Source organism: Cheilinus undulatus, linkage group 5 (genome assembly GCF_018320785.1).
Source record: "Cheilinus undulatus linkage group 5, ASM1832078v1, whole genome shotgun sequence".
In the NCBI taxonomy this organism is placed as follows: domain Eukaryota; kingdom Metazoa; phylum Chordata; class Actinopteri; order Labriformes; family Labridae; genus Cheilinus; species Cheilinus undulatus.
Window position 1 is genome coordinate 51339389 of NC_054869.1, and position 18403 is coordinate 51357791.

The window sequence follows — 18403 nt, forward strand, 5'->3', positions numbered from 1 at the left end:
CTATCGTCGAGGTAAAGATTTTCAAAAGACCTCTTGCGCCGCACTTACTTCTGTGCATTTATTTTGAAAATCTGGTGGTTTGTGGTTGAGGTAACTTTGCCTTTTTGACTATCAACAACCAGTGACAGTTCAATAGTAGTATCGCAGATTATGATTCGTTGATACTGTTGCCTGTTGGCCAATCAGTGACCGTTTCGTTGGATGGTTAGCCATATGACGCTTGGTCCATCGGCGTGCTCAAGGTGAGATGTGTCAAATTTTGTAGAAATTTGTTGAAGTAACGTCAGTTTAATTCTTTTCAGTTCTAGAAAAAAAGCAGAGTTCCTGTCAGTCGAGTAGTATGTATCATTTTAGGTTTTACTATTAACTTACAACTGGAAAATGGTGTGGCGTTAGCAAAGTTGTATTGTACACTTCACTAGCTTAGCTTGTCATCGGTTCATTGCACTCCAATCAGGCATCAGAAGGCCGTTCAAAGATTTAAAGACTGGCTCATTACATTAACCCATTTTGTCTACCCTTACATTGGGAGTAATAGTGAACATGCAGTGCTCACTACCATCAGTGGTTTCAGTGAGGAACGACAAGTTAAGGACGCTAACTGTAAGCTAGCTGTTACGGTTTGAAAAGTTACCATGTTATCGGATGACTTAAAGAAGAAAAACAGATGTTGACCAGCGTTACTATTGACGACTGTTTTGACTTTATTCAAGACTGAAATGCTTATTGTTTTTTGTCATATTTTTTTGTCATTCTGATGAGAGAGAAGATCAAGATTATCATACTCAAGTAAAAGTACAGTTACTTTGGTTGAAACTTCGTCAAGTCGAAGCAAACATACTGGTGTACAAAACAACTCAAGTAAAAGTAGATCATTTAGATTTTACTCAGAGTAAATAGTACTACTATTACTTTTGATCTGAATAAATATAATTAGTTACTTTCACCTTCCCACCCCTTTTATAGTTTTGGTCTAGTTTTAGTCAGTGAAAACATAATAACAATTCAGTCCGATTTTAGTTCATTAAAAGTCCTTACACTTTAGTTTAACTTTTTACTCAAACATTTATTGTCTCTACCTGAATATAAATAGGGAAGGGCAATTTCTTGAAATTTAGATTAAATTGCAATATATCTTTATGCAACTTTTTAAACTGCAGAAGGTGCAATATTTTTTTGACCTAAAATGTGTCAAAATGAGCGTTCAATACATTTTTTTGATGCAGAAATGTTCTGCTCAACACATCATGCAATCATTGAAGCATCTTTTTTTTTCTTTAGAAAAATTAGCAAAAAAATTTACTTTCCTTATTTTTGTATGCATTTCTCTTATGAAATATGAGAGACATTAAATTATCATTCCCTTCAATACAACTATTCATATCCATATAAACTGTGTTCGAAATAATTGCATTTAGAAATTGTTTCAAAATTATTCAGCCTTTATTTAATCCAGTGATTCTCAACCTCGGGGTCAGGTTTTGCCACACAAAACCCAATTATGTCCATTTTAAACCTTTTCTTTCTGCCTTTTTTTGCCACTTTTAAACTAAATGTTGCCACATTCTGCATATTGTTGCCTCTGTTGACCCATTATTGCCTCTATTACCTTTTCCACCTATTTTTGCCATTTTTAACCCATTTTAATTCCGTTTTTAAGCAAAGGGATTTACATTTTGAAGAAGGCTGCTTACTATGGCACAATAGAATTAAAAATGGTTTATTTGATAAGAGTGGTTATTATTTAGGTTAAAAATATGGATATCACAGCTTTATTTTACAATGGACCATGATTTTGCTGACCTCCCTGGTCCCCCAGTTTATTTGGGCCCCAGAAAGCTCTCCCCTTTATCCCCCTTATGGGCAACCTTGTTTGAACATGAATATTCTAGAATGTGCATGGCTGTGTTAAAACATCTTCAGGCACAGTCAGGGTCCCCGGTCTCTGGCACCTTTATTTTGGGGGTCTCAGGCTGAAAAGGTTGAGAACCCTTGATTTAATCTATTAAATACTGTATTTGTTATAATATAGAATTGTTTAGTACTCGTTTGTTGAGAAGTACATTGGATGAGAAACTTTAAAAATGGACGCGCATTAAATTGCATTTGCAATTTTGGGGGGAAAATATTAGTTAGTAGATTTCCCAAATCATTCAGCCCTAAACCTAATGCAAATCATGTGTTCAACACACCCTGCAAAAACCTGGGACCCCTGCTTTCTACAGCTGAAAGGCAGAAGAGCTACAGCTTGGCCCTACCTAACAGCTTGTGTTCTACCAAATTATGGATTTTGAAAGTCTGATGAAAACCAAGTAACATTTTAGTCTCACTTTAGTCTCCTTCAGGTAAACTAAACTTACTGCAGTTTTTGTCATCAAAGAACTAGTTTTAGTTGGTATAAGTCTTTTCTTGTGGAAAAAAAGGTAGATGGACTGACATTTTATTTATAGTTTTAGTTAACAAAATGAATACTATTAAAGACAAAAAGTGTCTTAACAATTGTCTCTATGATTTTATGATTTTCTGTAAAAAAAAAAAAAAATCAAAGAGGTAGCCTATTTGGAATTTTTTGGTCCTCAACATCTGTTGAAAGTGAACATGGTTATATTTTAATCCACAACACTGATGAAAAAACTACTATGAAACATTAGTACCTATTGATTTTTACAGCATCTGCATAGCATTCATTTATAGATCTCAAATACACTTAACTCTTTTAAATTATTAATGCTGTGGAAAACAAGAAATAAATTCAATAGAATTTGTCAGAACAGAACTGTTAAGATAACTCACTTCATCAGAGTATGTATGGAAAAAACAATAATTCTTTAACCAACTGTCTCTGTCCTGGTAGGGGGAACGCTCTGACACCATGGGTGTGCTATCTAGGCTGATGAGGGGTCTGGTGAGAGGAGCTGACAGGATGTCTGAGTTCACCAGCAAGCGTGGATCAAGGACACACAACAAAGGCAGGGGAGCAAGACCCACGGGACTGAATCTCTCCAGCAGAAAGTTTCTGGCCTTACGAGCCATGATTCCTGAGTTTGTCGTACCAAACTTAGAAGGATTCAAACTCAAACCTTATGTGTCCTATCGTGCTCCACGTGGAACAGAGCCTCCTTTGACAGCACAAATTGTGTTTGAGGAGGTCGTAGCCCCTCAGATCAAGAAAGACTTTGAAGAGGGCAATTTCAGCCAAGACAATCTGGAGAAATATGGATTTGATCCAACGCAGGAGGGGAAGCTATTCAAGCTGTATCCTAAGAACTATGTGCGTTAAAGGTGCTCTTCAGTTATGTATATACTGTATAAAACACTGAAAGCTGCAGATGAACTCATGGGACACATTAAGGGTTAAATCACTCTGCATTGTGTTGGGCTTACAAATACATCTACAACCAATGGCTGCCCTTTTTTGTTACTTGATCATTGTGCAAAATAAATCTTTAGTAACTATGCTCCATACTGAAAAATGTGTTGATTCTTGAAATTATTAGTTTTTTGATCACATCTTTATTTCCTGTTTTACAAAACCAAGAGTCCTGTGATGTTGAATGAAGAAAAACAAGGACTTTTACATGTGACAAACCTGTATTTAAATGGCACCTACGTAAATGTATCACTTCTGTGGACAGTGGCAGCCCAAGCAGAATCTCTGTGAATATATCTATGGTTTTTCACACCACCTGGACTCCAAATTACTCCTGCTATTTCCTGTTTTACCTTTTGAGAATAGAAGAAAAAATATAGACCTGAATACTTTATTAAATGCAGCATGGCATTTTTTCAGTATGAAAGAATATAAACTGTTTTGTGAAAGACAACTGTTCAAGTTGACAAGTTACTGATATCACAAAGGTAACAAACATGAACATGAGTAGATCATTTTGCTTACAACCCCATCAGATTCATAAACCTCATGCTTAACAATCTAACTACACAGTTTGTCATAAATATGGGCTCCACAAATTTTCTTTTCCCAAATTTACATTGTAGGGGGAGATACTGCCCCCTCCAAAAGCATTGGAACAGTTGGCCCATTTCCTTTATTTTCGCTGTAGACTAACAACTTCTGGGTTTGACATCAAAAGATGAATATGAAACAATAGATGAACATTTCAGCTTTTATTTCCAGGTATTTCCAGGTGAGCAAAAGTATTGGAACAGATAGACTTAAAACGGATTAAAGTGAATAAGATTTAATATCTAGTTGGAAATCTTTTTCTTGCTGTAACTGCATCGAGCCTGTGACCCACTGACATCACCAAACTTGGGGGGTTACTCCCTTCAGTCTCCTTTGTGGTGATCAAAATGCATGCGCTGTAGGGTTCAAGTCTGGAGATTGACTCAGCCAGTCTAAAACCTTCCTCTTCTTGCCCCTGATGAACTCCTTTGTTGTGTTGGCAGTGTGTTTTGGGTGCATCATGAAATATCTCCTAATCAGTTTGGTCACATCTTTCTTTAAATTGGTAGACAAAATGTTTCTGTAGACTTCAGAGTTCATTTCTGCTATCATCATGTGTTACATCATCAGTGAAGATTAATGAGCCTGTCCCAGAAGAAGCCATGCAAGCCCAAGCCATGACATTACCTCCACTGTGCTTCACAGATGAGCTTGTGTTTGGGATTATGAGCAGATCATTTCTTTCTACAAACTTTAGTCTTCCCATCACTTTAGTAAAGGTTTGTCTGTCTCATCAGTCCATAAAACTTTGTCCTAGAATGTTTGAGGCTCGTCTCTGTACTTTTAGGCAAATTCCAGCCAGGCCTTCCTGTTCTTCTTGCTAATGAGTGGTTTGCATCTTCTGGTGTAGCCTCTGTACTTTTGTCTATGAAGTCTTCTGTGAACAGTAGATGGTGATACCTTCACTCCCACCCTCTGGAGGTTGTTGCTGCTGTCACTAACAGTACATGGTGATACCTTCACTCCTGTCCTCTGGAGGTTGTTGATGATGTCACTAACAGTAGATGGTGATACCTTCACTCCTGTCCTCTGGAGGTTGTTGCTGATGTCAGTAACTGTTGTTTTAGGGTCTTTCATTACAGCTCTCCCAATGTTTCTGTCATCAACTGCAGCCGTTTTCCTTGGTCAAACCACCACAACTGTTACTGAGTACACCAGTGGTATCTTTCTTCTTCACGACATTCCTCATGGTTGTACTGGCTATGGCCAATGTTTTTGCAGTGGCTTTGATTAATTTTCCATCTTCTCTCAGCTTCATAATCGCTTGTTTTTCCACCCGTATACAGCTCTCTGGTTTTCATGTTGGTTACACCTCTAACTATAGATAGTCTGCACAGGCAAAACCCAAATCCGAAACTAGTGTTGCCATTCAGCACTATTTATTGTGTAAATAATCAATGTAATAAGACACACCTGGGCAACAAAACACACCTGTCAGCCACGTGTCAATATGTTTGCTTACATAAAAAATGGGTGGGTTCAAACACATAATGATATCTTCAAAGTGGTGCATCAGATCAAGACATAAACACCTGAAAATAAGCTGAAATATTCATCTATTGTTTCCTATTCATCTTTTAATGTCAAACACAAATGTTTTTAGTCAACAGCAAAAATAAAGGAATTGGGCCACTGTTCCAATACTTTTGGAGAGGACTGTATCCTGGAAATAATACTAACAGAAAAAGGCAAATGCAAAACTGGGGCCTGGGTCATTAACTGAATCCAGGATTTAATTTCCCTTTGATGGTAAAATGGACATCAGAAACATTCACACACAGGTCAGGTAAAGGGGAGCAGGAATAGAAATTAAAGAAGGGCTTACAGACTTCATTGATAACAGATTATTTCACATTTTTAGCTAGTTTTAACATGCTAGTGATAAAGAATACTTTAAAAAATGGGTGAACAACAATATTTATTTAGCTGGCCAGAAAACATTACAAATACAATTTGTAGTGATAGGTATACTTCTTTGGACAGAGATGTCTACAGTGGAACGTATCAAAGTGGACTCAACAGCCACTCAGGAGAAATGCTAAACTTCATAGGGCTGGCTCGACAATCCCAAAATAAAGCCCAGCAATAAAATAGCATACAAAACATAATGTAACAGAGATGTTTAATTGTAAAACTATCTTTTACTTCTCAAATATGGTATGAAAAAGGATTGTGGGGAAATTTCAGTCTAGAAAAGTAAGGAATATAAAGAGGGAAATATGTAGGCACTCTTCAAACTGTACGAGTGCCGTAAATAAATACATGTGAAAAATGATGCTCATCTTCAAACATTGTGTTTAGGTTTTGATGAAGTGAAGGTATAGTATATGGTTGTTTTCAAATCAGGTTTAGCATTACTTAATTTAAGCTTATAAAAATCGCTGTTCTTATGAAAATATATTTTCTTTCCATAATTGCATATTCTGTGATATTTCATTCTAAAATGCAGGGACTTCAAAGTGAAGGTTGTGAATAGCAAAACAGTAATTTATGCCCCTGTTACAGCAGGGCTACATGTTTGCTTTTCTACTGTTGACGTCATAATGTGATTATGGATGTATCTATAGTGTCAAAGCAGCCATTTCCCCAGCCTGGTCAACACAGTTGAGCCTCATCTGGAGCCCAGTCCCAGCGCCACACATGAAGCATGTGGTCATAGAAAGAGCAGCTCGCCATCAAGCAGGACTGAGACGAGGCTTCCTCGTTTGAGTTAATGAGCAGGCCCGCAGAAGGGGTGGTAGGCGGTGCCGTTACTTCCTCAGGGATGTACCGTCCTGCATCATCCTCCAGGGAAGTGTCAAAGCTGGCAGTGGGAGATTCATACTGAATCCTCAAGTGTCCTCCACTCTCTGTGAAGCTTTCCTTTGGTTCTACAGCAGGAGGGGAGCAGGGAGCTGCTTCCTCCAGGGATAGCCGGGACCAGTCAGCGCCATATGCAAGGGAATTGTGGAGGATGTAGGAGGCTATGATTGGACATGGTCCACCAGTGCCCTCTGGACAAAAGTGCATTGTTAAAAAGAGATGTAAGACAAATAAAAAACAAAACTCAAAACATCATGAGCAGATTTAGCATTTAGTATTAGAACACCAATTAGTTATTACACTCTCTCTCTCATAGTTGAACTCTGAGTCAGACCCTGTGAACCAGCTGGTCTTGGACACTTAGACCTGGAGTATCTTTGACACAGCCCAAGGTTTAAAGTTAGACTCTGTGAACCAGCTAGTCTTGGACCATGAGTTGGGACAGGGACACCAAATATCACATTGTCACAGTATCAGTAAGAATGTCTCAGAGCTTAGCTGCAGTGCTGTCATGGAAACACAGTGTGAATCTAAGCCCTATGGTTGGTCCCAAATCTTAAACCAACCATGTCAAGTTCACATGAACAACAAAAGCAAGCATTTTCTCACCATCTCTCATCCACACTCACCTAGGGCCTGCTTGCAGTGAAGGATGTGGAAGTCATTGTGCATGCAGGCTGCCAGCAGCAGGTGCCGATTGACGGGGTGCCACTTCAGCCTCCACACCCCTCCACCCGTGGGACTTTCACTGAGAGGCTGCCGCATGTTCCTTTCATCCCACAGCAAAATAAGCTCATCATAGCTGAAGAGAGAGAAGCCCATATTAAAACTCTTATACATAACTGAAAAAATAAGTAGACAAGATGACAAACTAGGAAGCCATGGAGGTAAACAGTAGTCAAGTTACCACTTGGATATTTACCTGCCTGTAGCCAGGATGTGTTCCTGGTGTGGGTTGCTGTGGATACTGCACACACCCATTGAATGCCTCCAGAGAGAACAAAATTTAAAAGCACAGCAAAAAAAAAACTTGACTAAATAAGCATGATAAAATGTAATACCAGTGCTCACCTTTTACTGGTGAATGTTGGGCAGGAGGGACCAGCCCTGAGATCCCAGCCTTTAAGTTTGCAATCATCACCACCTGTTGAGGAATAACACAAACTCATGTAGAAAAGCAAGCATAGAGAAATAACGACTAAGATACACACTCTAACCAAAACCATATACCAGTGACACTATTCATATTAAGTATGAAACTGTAGTTGGTGATGTTCCAGTTAAACATGATATGGGAGCTCACTTGTTACACTCCACTGCCCCACAATGCATTGCGGCTCTTCAGTCTGCTTGCTTTGCTACCCAGCTGGTTAAACAAGCAGCATAGCTTACATCTTGTTGAACCCTCATATTCAGATTCATGTTTCCATGGATTAATTGCTTCTGAAATTTATAGCTATGCAATCCCTGGAAAGTCAAAGCATGCTGCTGACAAACAAAGGGAGCATCTTTAAAGCAGAGCCTTCTCTGTAAAGTAAAACTATACATCCATCTTTCAATAAAATGGTTAAATGTATGAGTGTGTACCTGGTACAACACAGATTATAATAAAGAATGATTTATTGCTTGAATTTGTTGAAAAAAAAAAAACAGAAATGAAAAACCCAACAATAATTGCATATTAAATCACAATCGCAATATTGTGGGTAAAAATTGCAATTCAATTATTTTTGCAAATTGCTCAGCCCTAGAAAAGAGCTGCAATTCCTAAACTCTTCCACCTTTTTGGACATGAATACCCTCAAATTAAAGCTAAGAGTTTGCACTTTAAGACTTCTTTAAGTCTTCCATATGTTTTGGTAAACAGCTAAAATAACAAAACGTGTCAGTCTCCAAACATATATGGACCTTACTCCATGTAGTTAAATCTTTTACCCCGAATTTCCATATACAGCGTGCGCGCCGCGGAACGCCGGCGAATCGAACTGCGGAGCACTTCGCTCTCTCTCTAGTCTATCAGAGCATTTCCATTGCGCTCCAGACCGGCAGCGCCGCGTGCCTGGAGCGCCACTCCGCTCCGCTTCGTTTCAAATACGCTGCAAGTCTATTTCGGCGCCGGCCGCTGCCAAACCTCGTAAATTCACTGTCGCTCAGAAAGCACCAACCATGGAAGTCACAAGAGTATAACATCCGGTTCTTTCAAAATAAAACAAAATGCACGGGATTCCGATCGTAGATCTTTATCAACATTATGTCTCATCCTGTAGAGAGAGCAAAGGGTCACCGAGAGGTCAGTGGGTCACAGAGCTACAATGGCGTCTTTGACGAGGAAAAGTTAACTTTTGGGGACATTTAGCCAAAGAATTTTGCATAAAACCACAGATCCTTTAAGCAAACATTGACCTTTTAACTTACTAATGTACTCACTCAATGGAGGAAGCAGTAGTATCGTGGACTTATACTGGAAAGGATGATAAATTAACCCCGAAAGGTAAAATAGTCCGCTGTTGACATACTATTCCTGCTTGAACTCGCAGTTCTCCCGTGATCTCTTCCTGATGATCAGGGCTGCGCGCCGCGGCGCAGCGCTCTAGACTCGCTTCCAGTGGGCGAGGTCGCTCGCCTTTCGGTCGGAGCAAACCCGCGGCGCTTCGGTGCGCGGCGCACACGCTGTATATGGAAATTCGGGGCTAGATGATCTGAGGGTCGAGCTAGCTTGGTGCCATACAAGAGAGAAGATTTAGCATAGAATGGACCAGAAATAACACTGAAATCATGAGTGTTGGTATGGTTTAAAAGCATTCTAATGGACCTGTTAGTATACTATGCAGTATGTTCTGTCTGGATATGTGGAAGGTAGTAATAATGTGGTTTCAGACACAGCCAAAGCAGACAAAATGTACTTCTTTGTTACTTGCTTCTGAGAGCTTCTGTAGAAAATTAACTTAGTGCTTATAGGTTGGCAACAACACAACAGCTGATTTTTGAGGTGCAGAATAGTTTCAAAGTTATAGTAACGAGAAGCTCTGCAGTAGAAGTTCAAGAAATATTTTAATATAAATCTGTATATTACCAGAGTAAACCAGCTGGGTGTCCCAGTAGGAAAAAGCTGAGATCCATGCCTCAAACTCATGAGCCTTCCACTGGGACAGAGCCGTCAGACCGCCCTCAGCTGGCATGAGTACACTGACACAGCCCGCAGAGTCGCTGCACACCACCCGCACATCGCTGCTGCTGACACAAACAGAGGAGGGTTAATGTGACAAAAACATTACTACCTCATCAGGCACATCCTAATGGCCCAGTTTTTATTTGTTGTATGTTACCTGTCCATCCTCCCAGTCGACCAGTCTAATGACAGAGCCAGACGCTCCCCTCCCACCTCCAAACTGCTGAGAGAGTGCAGACTGCGGTTGCCTTCCTACTGGAATCAATTCAAACATTCATGAGTGAAGACTACCACATCCACAGCTGAGTCACAAAAGGTTTAACAGGTAATGACACATGGGTCAAAGAGTGACAACACAGCTATTTTACATTGATGTGGTACTACGTCATGCCTTGGTGTGATTCAAGCTTTCACGCAGTGCCAGGAGTGGAGAAAGATGGCTGACCTGGAGCTGAGTTTTTCTAAGCCAACATTTGATGGGGCTACATATCATTCACAATGCTGATGTGTTTTAAATTTAGCCGACAATTCCTGTAGATCCTTTTAGTGTTAGTAAACAGTACAACACATTTTGGTGGGTGGAACTTAGCTGGAGGCAAAACATTCATTTCCACTCACTTGCCAGTGTTAACTAGCAAGTTGTTTAAGGCTTGTTTTTGACGAGATAGGAAGAAATAACTGTGATATCTGAATATGTGAGGTCACCAACACTTCAGGACTGAGGATGTTACTTTGAAAAGTTAATACAGTCACTCACTGGACTGAAGGAGGACTGGACATATACACCTATTTGATAGAAAAACCAAGAGGCTATAGCAAAGATAAATGCACCGTTAACATGGGATTAAATGTTAGCTGTGGTCCTCTGATGATTTATGATTTACCCTGACATCAGTGTTTTTATGGTGCATCGTGCAGGATAATTAAAGTCTGTAATAAACCATGGTTTACCGACACTTCTGCAGAGGTGCAGCATGACAGCAATCAATAACACACTGTAGATTACTGTTTTTAGATTCAGTAGGCTACAATCTAAGGTAATGCAGAACACATCACATTTCACAGCTGATATTTCTTTATGTATCCCACAGATACAGTTAAGCAGAGCTTCAAACGGACATGTGACAAAGTCTAGACAATTTTTACAATTTTCTTTACATGTTTATAATCTGTATCAAACTGTTCATGATCAACAAACTAGTGAATGGTCCTCACTTGCTCTTCTGTCATGTACTCTCACCCGTGTAAGTATACAACTCTGGCAAAAACTAAGAGACCACTGCAAATTTTTCTTAAATCAGCATTTCTACATGTATGACATCCATTCCGTTCCAGTGAATTCCAGCACAAGCTCACCTCATTCTACTTAATGAGGTACTGATTAGGTGATCACCTGAATCGAATACTATCTAACAAGGTAAAGTATAAAAACCACTGCAGTGGTCATCACTATCCTCTTGCAACAGGACCAGCTGGATGGCAAAAACAGTGCTAGTAGTACCTCAAAAGTAATTTGGAATAAATAAAAAAAAAAACTATTGACCATGCCAAAACAGTTGAAAAAAAAGCTCTGAGTGTGGACAAGAAGGATTCAGTTCTGGTTTAACTAGCAGAGGGTTACAGTGAGGGTCAGGTTGCTTCCGTCCTTAAAATTTGTAAGACAGCGGTTCAAAAGAACCAGGTCAAGCAGCAGAGATTGGGGACAACAAAGCTACAGACCGGCAGAGGGCAAAAATGACTCTCCAGTGACCGGGATGACTGCCAACTAACCTGACATCAAGTGAGCTACAAAAAGAACTGCAAATGGTAAATGGGTGAAGTGCATGGCGAGATCTGCTCAGAACAGGCTCCAAGGGGCAGGGCTCAAGTCGTGTAAATGAGGTTTGCAAAAGACCATAAGGAGTGGACCATAGAGGACTGGAGTAAGGTCATCTTCTCTGATGAGTCCAATTTTCAGCTTTGTCCCACACCTGGTCATCTAATGGTTAGACGGAGACCTGGAGAGGCCTACAAGTCACAGTGTCTCGCACCCACTGTGAAATGTGGTGAAGGTTGGGGGTGATCTGGGGGTGCTTCATCAAGGCTGGGATTGGGCAGATTCGTCTCTGCAAAGGACGCATGACTCAAGCCACGTACAAGGTTATCCTGGAAGAAAACTTGCTTCCTTCTGCTCTGACAATGTTCCACAACTCTGAGGGTTGGTTGTTCCAGCAGGACAGTGCTCCATGCCACACAGCTAAGTCAATCAAGGTGTGGATGAAGGACCCCAAGATCAAAACTCTGTCATGGCCAGCCCAATCTCCAGATCTGAACCCCACTGAAAACCTCTAGAATGTGATCAAGAGGAAGATGGATGGTCACAAGCCATCAAACAAAGCCGAGCAGGTTGAATTTTTGCGTCAGTAGGGACATAAAGTCACCAAACAGCAACATGAAGACTGGTGGAGAGCATGCCAAGATGCATGAAAGCTGTGATTAAAAATCAGGTTTATTCCACCACATATTGGTTTCGAAACTCTTCCTAAGTTAAAACATTAGTATTGTGTTATTCATAGATAAATATGAAATTGTTTTCTTTGCATTTTTGGAGGTCTGAAAACACTGCATCTTTTTTGATGTTTTGACCAATTTTCATTTTATGCAAAAAAAAAAAAAAAAACTCTAAATGACAATATTTTTATTTGAAATTTGGAAGGAATAGTGAAATCAGAGAAACTGATCATTTTGCAGTGGTCTCTTAATTTTTTCAGAGCTGTATATCTGTATTTTTAACTTTGATCACACATAATCATAAGTTGATGCATAGAAATAAAAGACATCAGTCTCTTCTGATGCCACATTTCCCACCTGACTGTTTGACAGTGAGTACAGCTGCAGCTCTCCACTGGCCATCGCCATACCCAGCACTGGCTCTCCTGACAGCGGAACATGGCACCTGAGAGAATGAAAGAGAGTCACTCAAAAAGTAGCACGCATGCAGTGACGTCGAAGGTCCCTAGGGTCAAACCTTTTTTTCTTACCATTTCATATCTAAAATGGCTGCCGTGTCCATACGCTGTAACTCAGTGAGAGGAGGTCTCATTGACCCCTCCCGCCGAAATTCAAACAGGTACAAGCGTCCTGTCCGACTTGTGCTGGCATCCTCTTCACCTGTCTGAAATAAGATGGTAAAAGGAAGCTGTATCATTCATGCTGGAGAAGAAATTAATATAGTGTCAGTATGTTAAAGGTGCTATTGCACTGATTAAACTCAGTACAAGATTTCTGTGAACAGCACACACCAACCACCATGGATTAAGGTTATTAAAACCTCAGTTTACTTCAATGAGGTATACAAACGTATTGAACTGTTTCAACAAAAAAAAAAACAAACAAAAAAAAAAAATCAGACATACAGTCATATTTTCTTACCAAAAGTTTAGCAAAAGAGAAACAGCACTGTCTAAGCTGCAAATTCAAACTTTACCAACACATGTATGCAATTTTGACAGCATGAAGGACTTTCTCTGGTATTTTTAGTAATTAAAAAACAAGAAATGACCCAAAATATTTGGTGTATTAGCTGCCTTGGTCTTCTATTTGTGTTTCTCCTACATCAGTAGGGCTGGGTATTGCTAAGAACCTCATGACTCAATTCGATTTCGATTCTTTAGGTTGCGATTCAATTCGATATCAATTGGATATTGATTTTAATGCTTTGATGTTGATTCAGTAAGAAGCAAAAATATGCAAATGACCTGTTGACAATTTTTAATAATTATTTTCATGCCCATGTGAACATATGTGGTAGGTAACCTCACATTTTTTAGCAATAAAACATCTGAAAATAAAAATTTGCACAATAACTTATTTGTGCAAATAACTTATAAACACGGAAAAAGTAAAGTGCATGTAAACTTTAATATTTCTTTCCTCTTGAAAATTGTGATAAACCTCACATATCATGGTTATGGTTGGTTGTTGTTTGGTCAAGTGCGGCCTCCGTCCATACAACGCGAATCACATGCACAGTGACCCCCACTTGCCAGGAGGTGAATCGATTCAGAGGATTTACTGAATTGATATTGAATTGAGGGGAGAAATATTGCGATGCATCAATTTATCGATATTTTTACCCACCCCTATACATCAGGCCTATTCAATTAGCGGCCTGGGGGCCACATGGGACCCAGAACCAACCCTCAAGTGGCCCAGCCTGTGGTCATGCCAGAGACGCAGAGGGCAACCTGTTTCGCTAGTTTTCATAAATTCCTACAGTATTTCAGACCATGAAAGTAACACTAGCAACAGTCTACCAACAATGCACTGCATTGTTTTGAAGTGAAGCTGACAGAAGTAGCCCCAAGATACCATGTATAAAACATGTACCTTTCAGCTGTAGCTACAACTGTCCAAATTCAATTTTTATGCACTTTAAAATATACTTGGGTAAGATGTTACCAAAATTATTATTTACAGAATTTAATTACATTTTTTCACCCTATTTCATTGTAGTGGCTATTTGTTATCAAAAAAGGGCTCAACTAAAGAAACTAACTTTAACGAACAGCCACGATGCACCGGTCCAGTTAGGTTTTTGTAAGTTCAATTTCCACCCAGGATTCAACATTTTGTCATTTACTCAGATCAAACAAAGGTTAACAAACATTTCATGCCACGTCTCATTGACCTGGTAAAAAACCTGTATCCCCTTCCAGGTGCATGAACCCCAATGACACACCCTCTACCTGTATGGGAATCCTGTCAAATCACTGCTTGGCACAGTGCCTAATGCCCCCTGGTGTTTACAAAGACAAAACAAAACACAAAGTACATTCATTATCAACAATAGCCTGGTGAAATAGCTCCAACACTCCGGCCCCTAATCGTGCTTTAAACAAACACAATTACATCTACATTCTTTAGGAGCTATCACCACAAATAATTCCCATATAAATACCTTTTACAATATGCCTCATATTTGTGAACCTTTTATGGTGTTACCAGTAAACCTCATAAACAGTCTTAGCCTGTCGCCTCCAACAACAGGCATAACTTTGTGACAGGCCTTTCCAGTACACTGTTCTTTGTTTTGAGCTTTACAGTCCGCACCAAGCCTTTGGCATCAGGTTTGGCCTCCAAATTCATTTATTCAAGTGGAAAAAAACACCACATTTCTACTACCTCAGGTTATGTTCAAATACAGCTCTGCTGTTGTGTTTTTATACAATTTTTGATGTTCTTTTGTTGTGTTGCCAAATGTAAAATGGAGAATACGAATAATAAGTGCATATTTTTTCAATCAAGTTGATCTATATTGGTTAGACATTTGACATTACCAGTTGCTTACTGGGTGTGGGACATGTCATGCCCAGCTACACTTCTTGATTTAAAAATTTTGGCCCAGTTGAATTTTTAATTGAATAGCCCTGCCCTACATCCATCTGATAGGTTGGTGGCAGGAAACAAATGGTTTGGGACTTAATATCTTTTTGCAAGTATCTTTTACAAATTTTGCAACTTACAGCACATGTGAGTAATGTGACACTGAGTGACACAGAGTCTGCAGCTCCATTACAATAAGAAGAAACATCACATACATGAATACTTTTAGAGAGGAATGATGTCTGCACCCTGAGGCACGCAGAGCTCGAACACTGCTCAGTAATGCAGCTAATTCACTATGTGGGGGATGTGCCTGTTTATTTAGTCTATCATCAGAGTGCTGGGTCTGTCTCTGAAAACTGCATCAACATGGGGCAGGATCTAGGCAAATATTACATGCTGGATAAGGAGATGCCAACCTAATCACAAAGTGGCAACTGTATCGGCATTCTGAAAAGGTATCCCTCTGTTGACATGACAGGGAAATGAAACACTTAAGATTAGGGCTGCAACGATAAGTCGCCATAATTGTTTGTGTCGACTGTAAAAATTAGGTGACACGGAAATTCAAGCCTTGACGCATCGTATTATTGTTTTTGATATTGGTAAAATCAAATACCGGCAGGTAAAAACTCATCTGTACTTGCAGTTCACTACTCAAAGAAGAGAGCCAGCCCTCACACCAGAACATGTTGACATGCTCACGTTCCTGCACTGCAATTTAAAGAAATTATAATCTATTGTTCAGTCACTTGGGCTAGAAGTTTGATTTGTTTACATTAAGCTTTATTTGTACTTTTGGACTTTGGATGGGCTATTTGCTTCATTTACTTTTATGGACATACCAGTCACTTTAAAGAAAGCCATCCTTTAGTTATTTGTAACCTGCAAGGCACGTGAACTGCTACTATTTACATAAAATGGGGATCCAAAATAGTATGCCAAATGACCGTGATCAATCGACTAATCGGAAAATTTATCGATAGATTAGTGGACATTAAAAAAAAATTCAGCTGCAGCCCTACTTAAGATGTCCAGGCTCTACTAATGTAAAACAAGTTCACATAAGTTCTTTGAGTTCTGTGGATACTATAATCATAGAAATTATTGGGCTCCATTATTCACATGCAGACTTTTACATTGCCAAACTCCATTTACAAAACCATCCTTGGGATGCTTCATTTCACTCACCCAATAATATCAAGATGCTAAAAAAGTCATCACATTTCAGTGTAATATTTTAGTTAAGTCTACTCTAGCACTACAAACCTAAAACTTCAGCTTACCCCAATGAAGGATGTGGATTTTTCCGCAGGAACTGAGTGTTTGTTTATAACATCAGGTGTATTTGTTTTTTTTAAATCTAATACATGTTTGTACACACTGTAAGTGATCCCGAATTCTTAAAAGTCAGATTTTATGTACACGGGACATCGAGAATAGCTCACCCCTTTCTGCAGCTGATATGTCCCACAGGCCAGGATGTCTTGACTCGATGAAACAGGGCACCACTCCACAGTGTCAGCACTCAGCTCCGTGTCAAACACCTGTAGATTGCGGGTCCTCGACTTCCAAGCCATGGCCACCTGCTCTGCATTACTGTTCGCTACTGAGCCGAAGTCGAAGTGCTAAAACGCAGTGATGTTAACGTTGTTATTGTTACAAGTGGCATGAATAACGTCTGAGCTTACGCATAACGTCACCGCTTCCTCTCATCAAGCTATGTGAGCTAGCTTAGTAATCTCTATTTGACTGTAACTCAACTTCACGTTAGCTAGCAACCATAGCAAACTCACCGCTGTCTCAGGAAGCGCTAACTGGAGCCGGAAAGACACTTCAGATAATGTAAGATGATTGAATAGGGATAAAATGTCAACAGCAGAGTGTTCTTTTATATCATAGTAAACGAATTTCTGAAAAATAAGTCAATATCAACAAAACTCACATGTGAACCAGTCCCAATCGTCCCAACACGACGACCATCTGCGTCGTTACGTCACCACTGGGCTAGGGTGCATTCAAGCACCGCTGCATTAAAGTCGTCATTGATATTCAATTGCAATACACACATATCCATATCAAAATAAGTAATGACTTTTTAAATACATTGACTCCCAAATCTCGACAGTAAATTAATTACAAACCACCTTCAATTCATCTGCCTTGGTCAAATGTTTTACTTCGAAGATTTTCACCGGAAGTCGTACTCTGTTATTCTTGTTATTGTTGTTGCAGGATTAATGGAGAGCAACAGTGGACGTTACTGCCCCTCTGTGGTGACAGACTGTAAGGTACCTATTTTTTGTATTGGCATGAGCCACATGTTTATAGTGCTTCTGTGTTGCATTGGTATGACATTTATTTGAGGAGTAATTTTTTTTTTTTAAATATTGCTGCTGTTCAATACATCAGTGTCGTGCACAGACTTTTTCAAGGGCAGGGGCGAAAAGAGAAAAAAGGGCACATACAGCGCGTTCTCGCCACTGAGGATCAGCATCCACAAGAACTGTGTAGATTTATCATTGGACTGTGACACATAAATCAATCAATCAATCAATCCAGAGGGGGTCTGGGGGTCTTCCCCCAGAACATTTTCAGGTATGTAGATGCCATTTCCTGTATTCTAATGCATTTTAACACCATATTAGCACCAGATAATCCGAACTGGTTCTGTGAGTTATAGTTCTGGCTCAATATAGATCAAAAAAGGGCCCAACATAAAAGCCATTGCAACAGTAGTGTTTTGCGAACCGAGAGGGCAGGTTATCAAGTTTTAACCAGCCAAAAGGGCAATTAAGTGTTTGTTTTTTCACCCAAGAGGGCAGTTTAGTGTGTTTTGTCAATGAGGAGGGTACTTATACACACATTTTTGCCACTCAAGTGGGCAGTTTAGTATGTTTCGCCAACTAGGAGGGCATTTTAGCAGGCGTTTTGGCTCTCGAGGGCACCTTTAGCACGTGTTTTGGCTCTAGAGGGCAATTTAGCACGTGTTTTGGCTTCAAAGAGGGCACTTTAGCACATGTTTTGGCTCCCATGAGGGCACTTGAGAGTGCGTTTTGTCTCCCAAGAGGGCACTTTACCACGTGTTTATCAACAACTGGGCC

The 18403-nt window shown here is 39.8% G+C and overlaps 2 protein-coding genes across 5 annotated transcripts; one reads left to right on the forward strand and one right to left on the reverse strand.

Moving 5' to 3' along the window:
- The first annotated feature begins 181 nt into the window (after positions 1-181).
- On the forward strand, positions 182-4868 carry mrpl41 (mitochondrial ribosomal protein L41). 2 transcript variants are annotated; one of them, XM_041787852.1, is made up of 2 exons: positions 182-242; positions 2855-4867. In XM_041787852.1, exon 2 carries the CDS (start codon positions 2873-2875, stop codon positions 3278-3280), a length of 408 nt encoding a protein of 135 aa, XP_041643786.1. In that variant the 5' UTR covers positions 182-242; positions 2855-2872; the 3' UTR covers positions 3281-4867. The 2 variants fall into 2 exon arrangements, with proteins under 2 accessions (XP_041643786.1, XP_041643787.1); XM_041787853.1 differs by lacking the exon at positions 182-242 and adding an exon at positions 271-338 and having other exon boundaries at positions 2855-4868.
- A 655-nt stretch (positions 4869-5523) lies between these two features.
- dph7 (diphthamide biosynthesis 7) lies at positions 5524-17355 on the reverse strand. Of its 3 annotated transcripts, none has more exons than XM_041788063.1 (10): positions 17245-17355; positions 16748-16927; positions 12956-13089; positions 12783-12870; positions 10093-10187; positions 9840-10000; positions 7838-7910; positions 7689-7754; positions 7396-7568; positions 5524-6957 (listed from the first exon to the last, which is right to left on the reverse strand). In XM_041788063.1, exons 2-10 carry the CDS (start codon positions 16877-16879, stop codon positions 6560-6562), a joined length of 1320 nt encoding a protein of 439 aa, XP_041643997.1. In that variant the 5' UTR covers positions 16880-16927; positions 17245-17355; the 3' UTR covers positions 5524-6559. The 3 variants fall into 3 exon arrangements, with proteins under 3 accessions (XP_041643997.1, XP_041643998.1, XP_041643999.1); XM_041788064.1 differs by lacking the exon at positions 17245-17355 and adding an exon at positions 17096-17238; XM_041788065.1 differs by lacking the exon at positions 17245-17355 and having other exon boundaries at positions 9840-9997; positions 16748-17232.
- Positions 17356-18403: the final 1048 nt, after the last annotated feature.

Excerpts from the sequence above, each read along its gene's own strand:
- mrpl41 (XM_041787852.1), top strand. The coding sequence starts at position 2,873 with ATGGGTGTGCTATCTAGGCTGATGAGGGGTCTGGTGAGAGGAGCTGAC.
- dph7 (XM_041788063.1), bottom strand. The coding sequence starts at position 16,879 with ATGGCTTGGAAGTCGAGGACCCGCAATCTACAGGTGTTTGACACGGAG. Across the intron at positions 10,188-12,782 it reads ACTCACTGTCAAACAGTCAG|GAAGGCAACCGCAGTCTGCA; the intron begins GTGGGAAATGTG and ends TGATTCCAGTAG. Across the intron at positions 10,001-10,092 it reads TCGACTGGGAGGATGGACAG|CAGCAGCGATGTGCGGGTGG; the intron begins GTAACATACAAC and ends TGTTTGTGTCAG.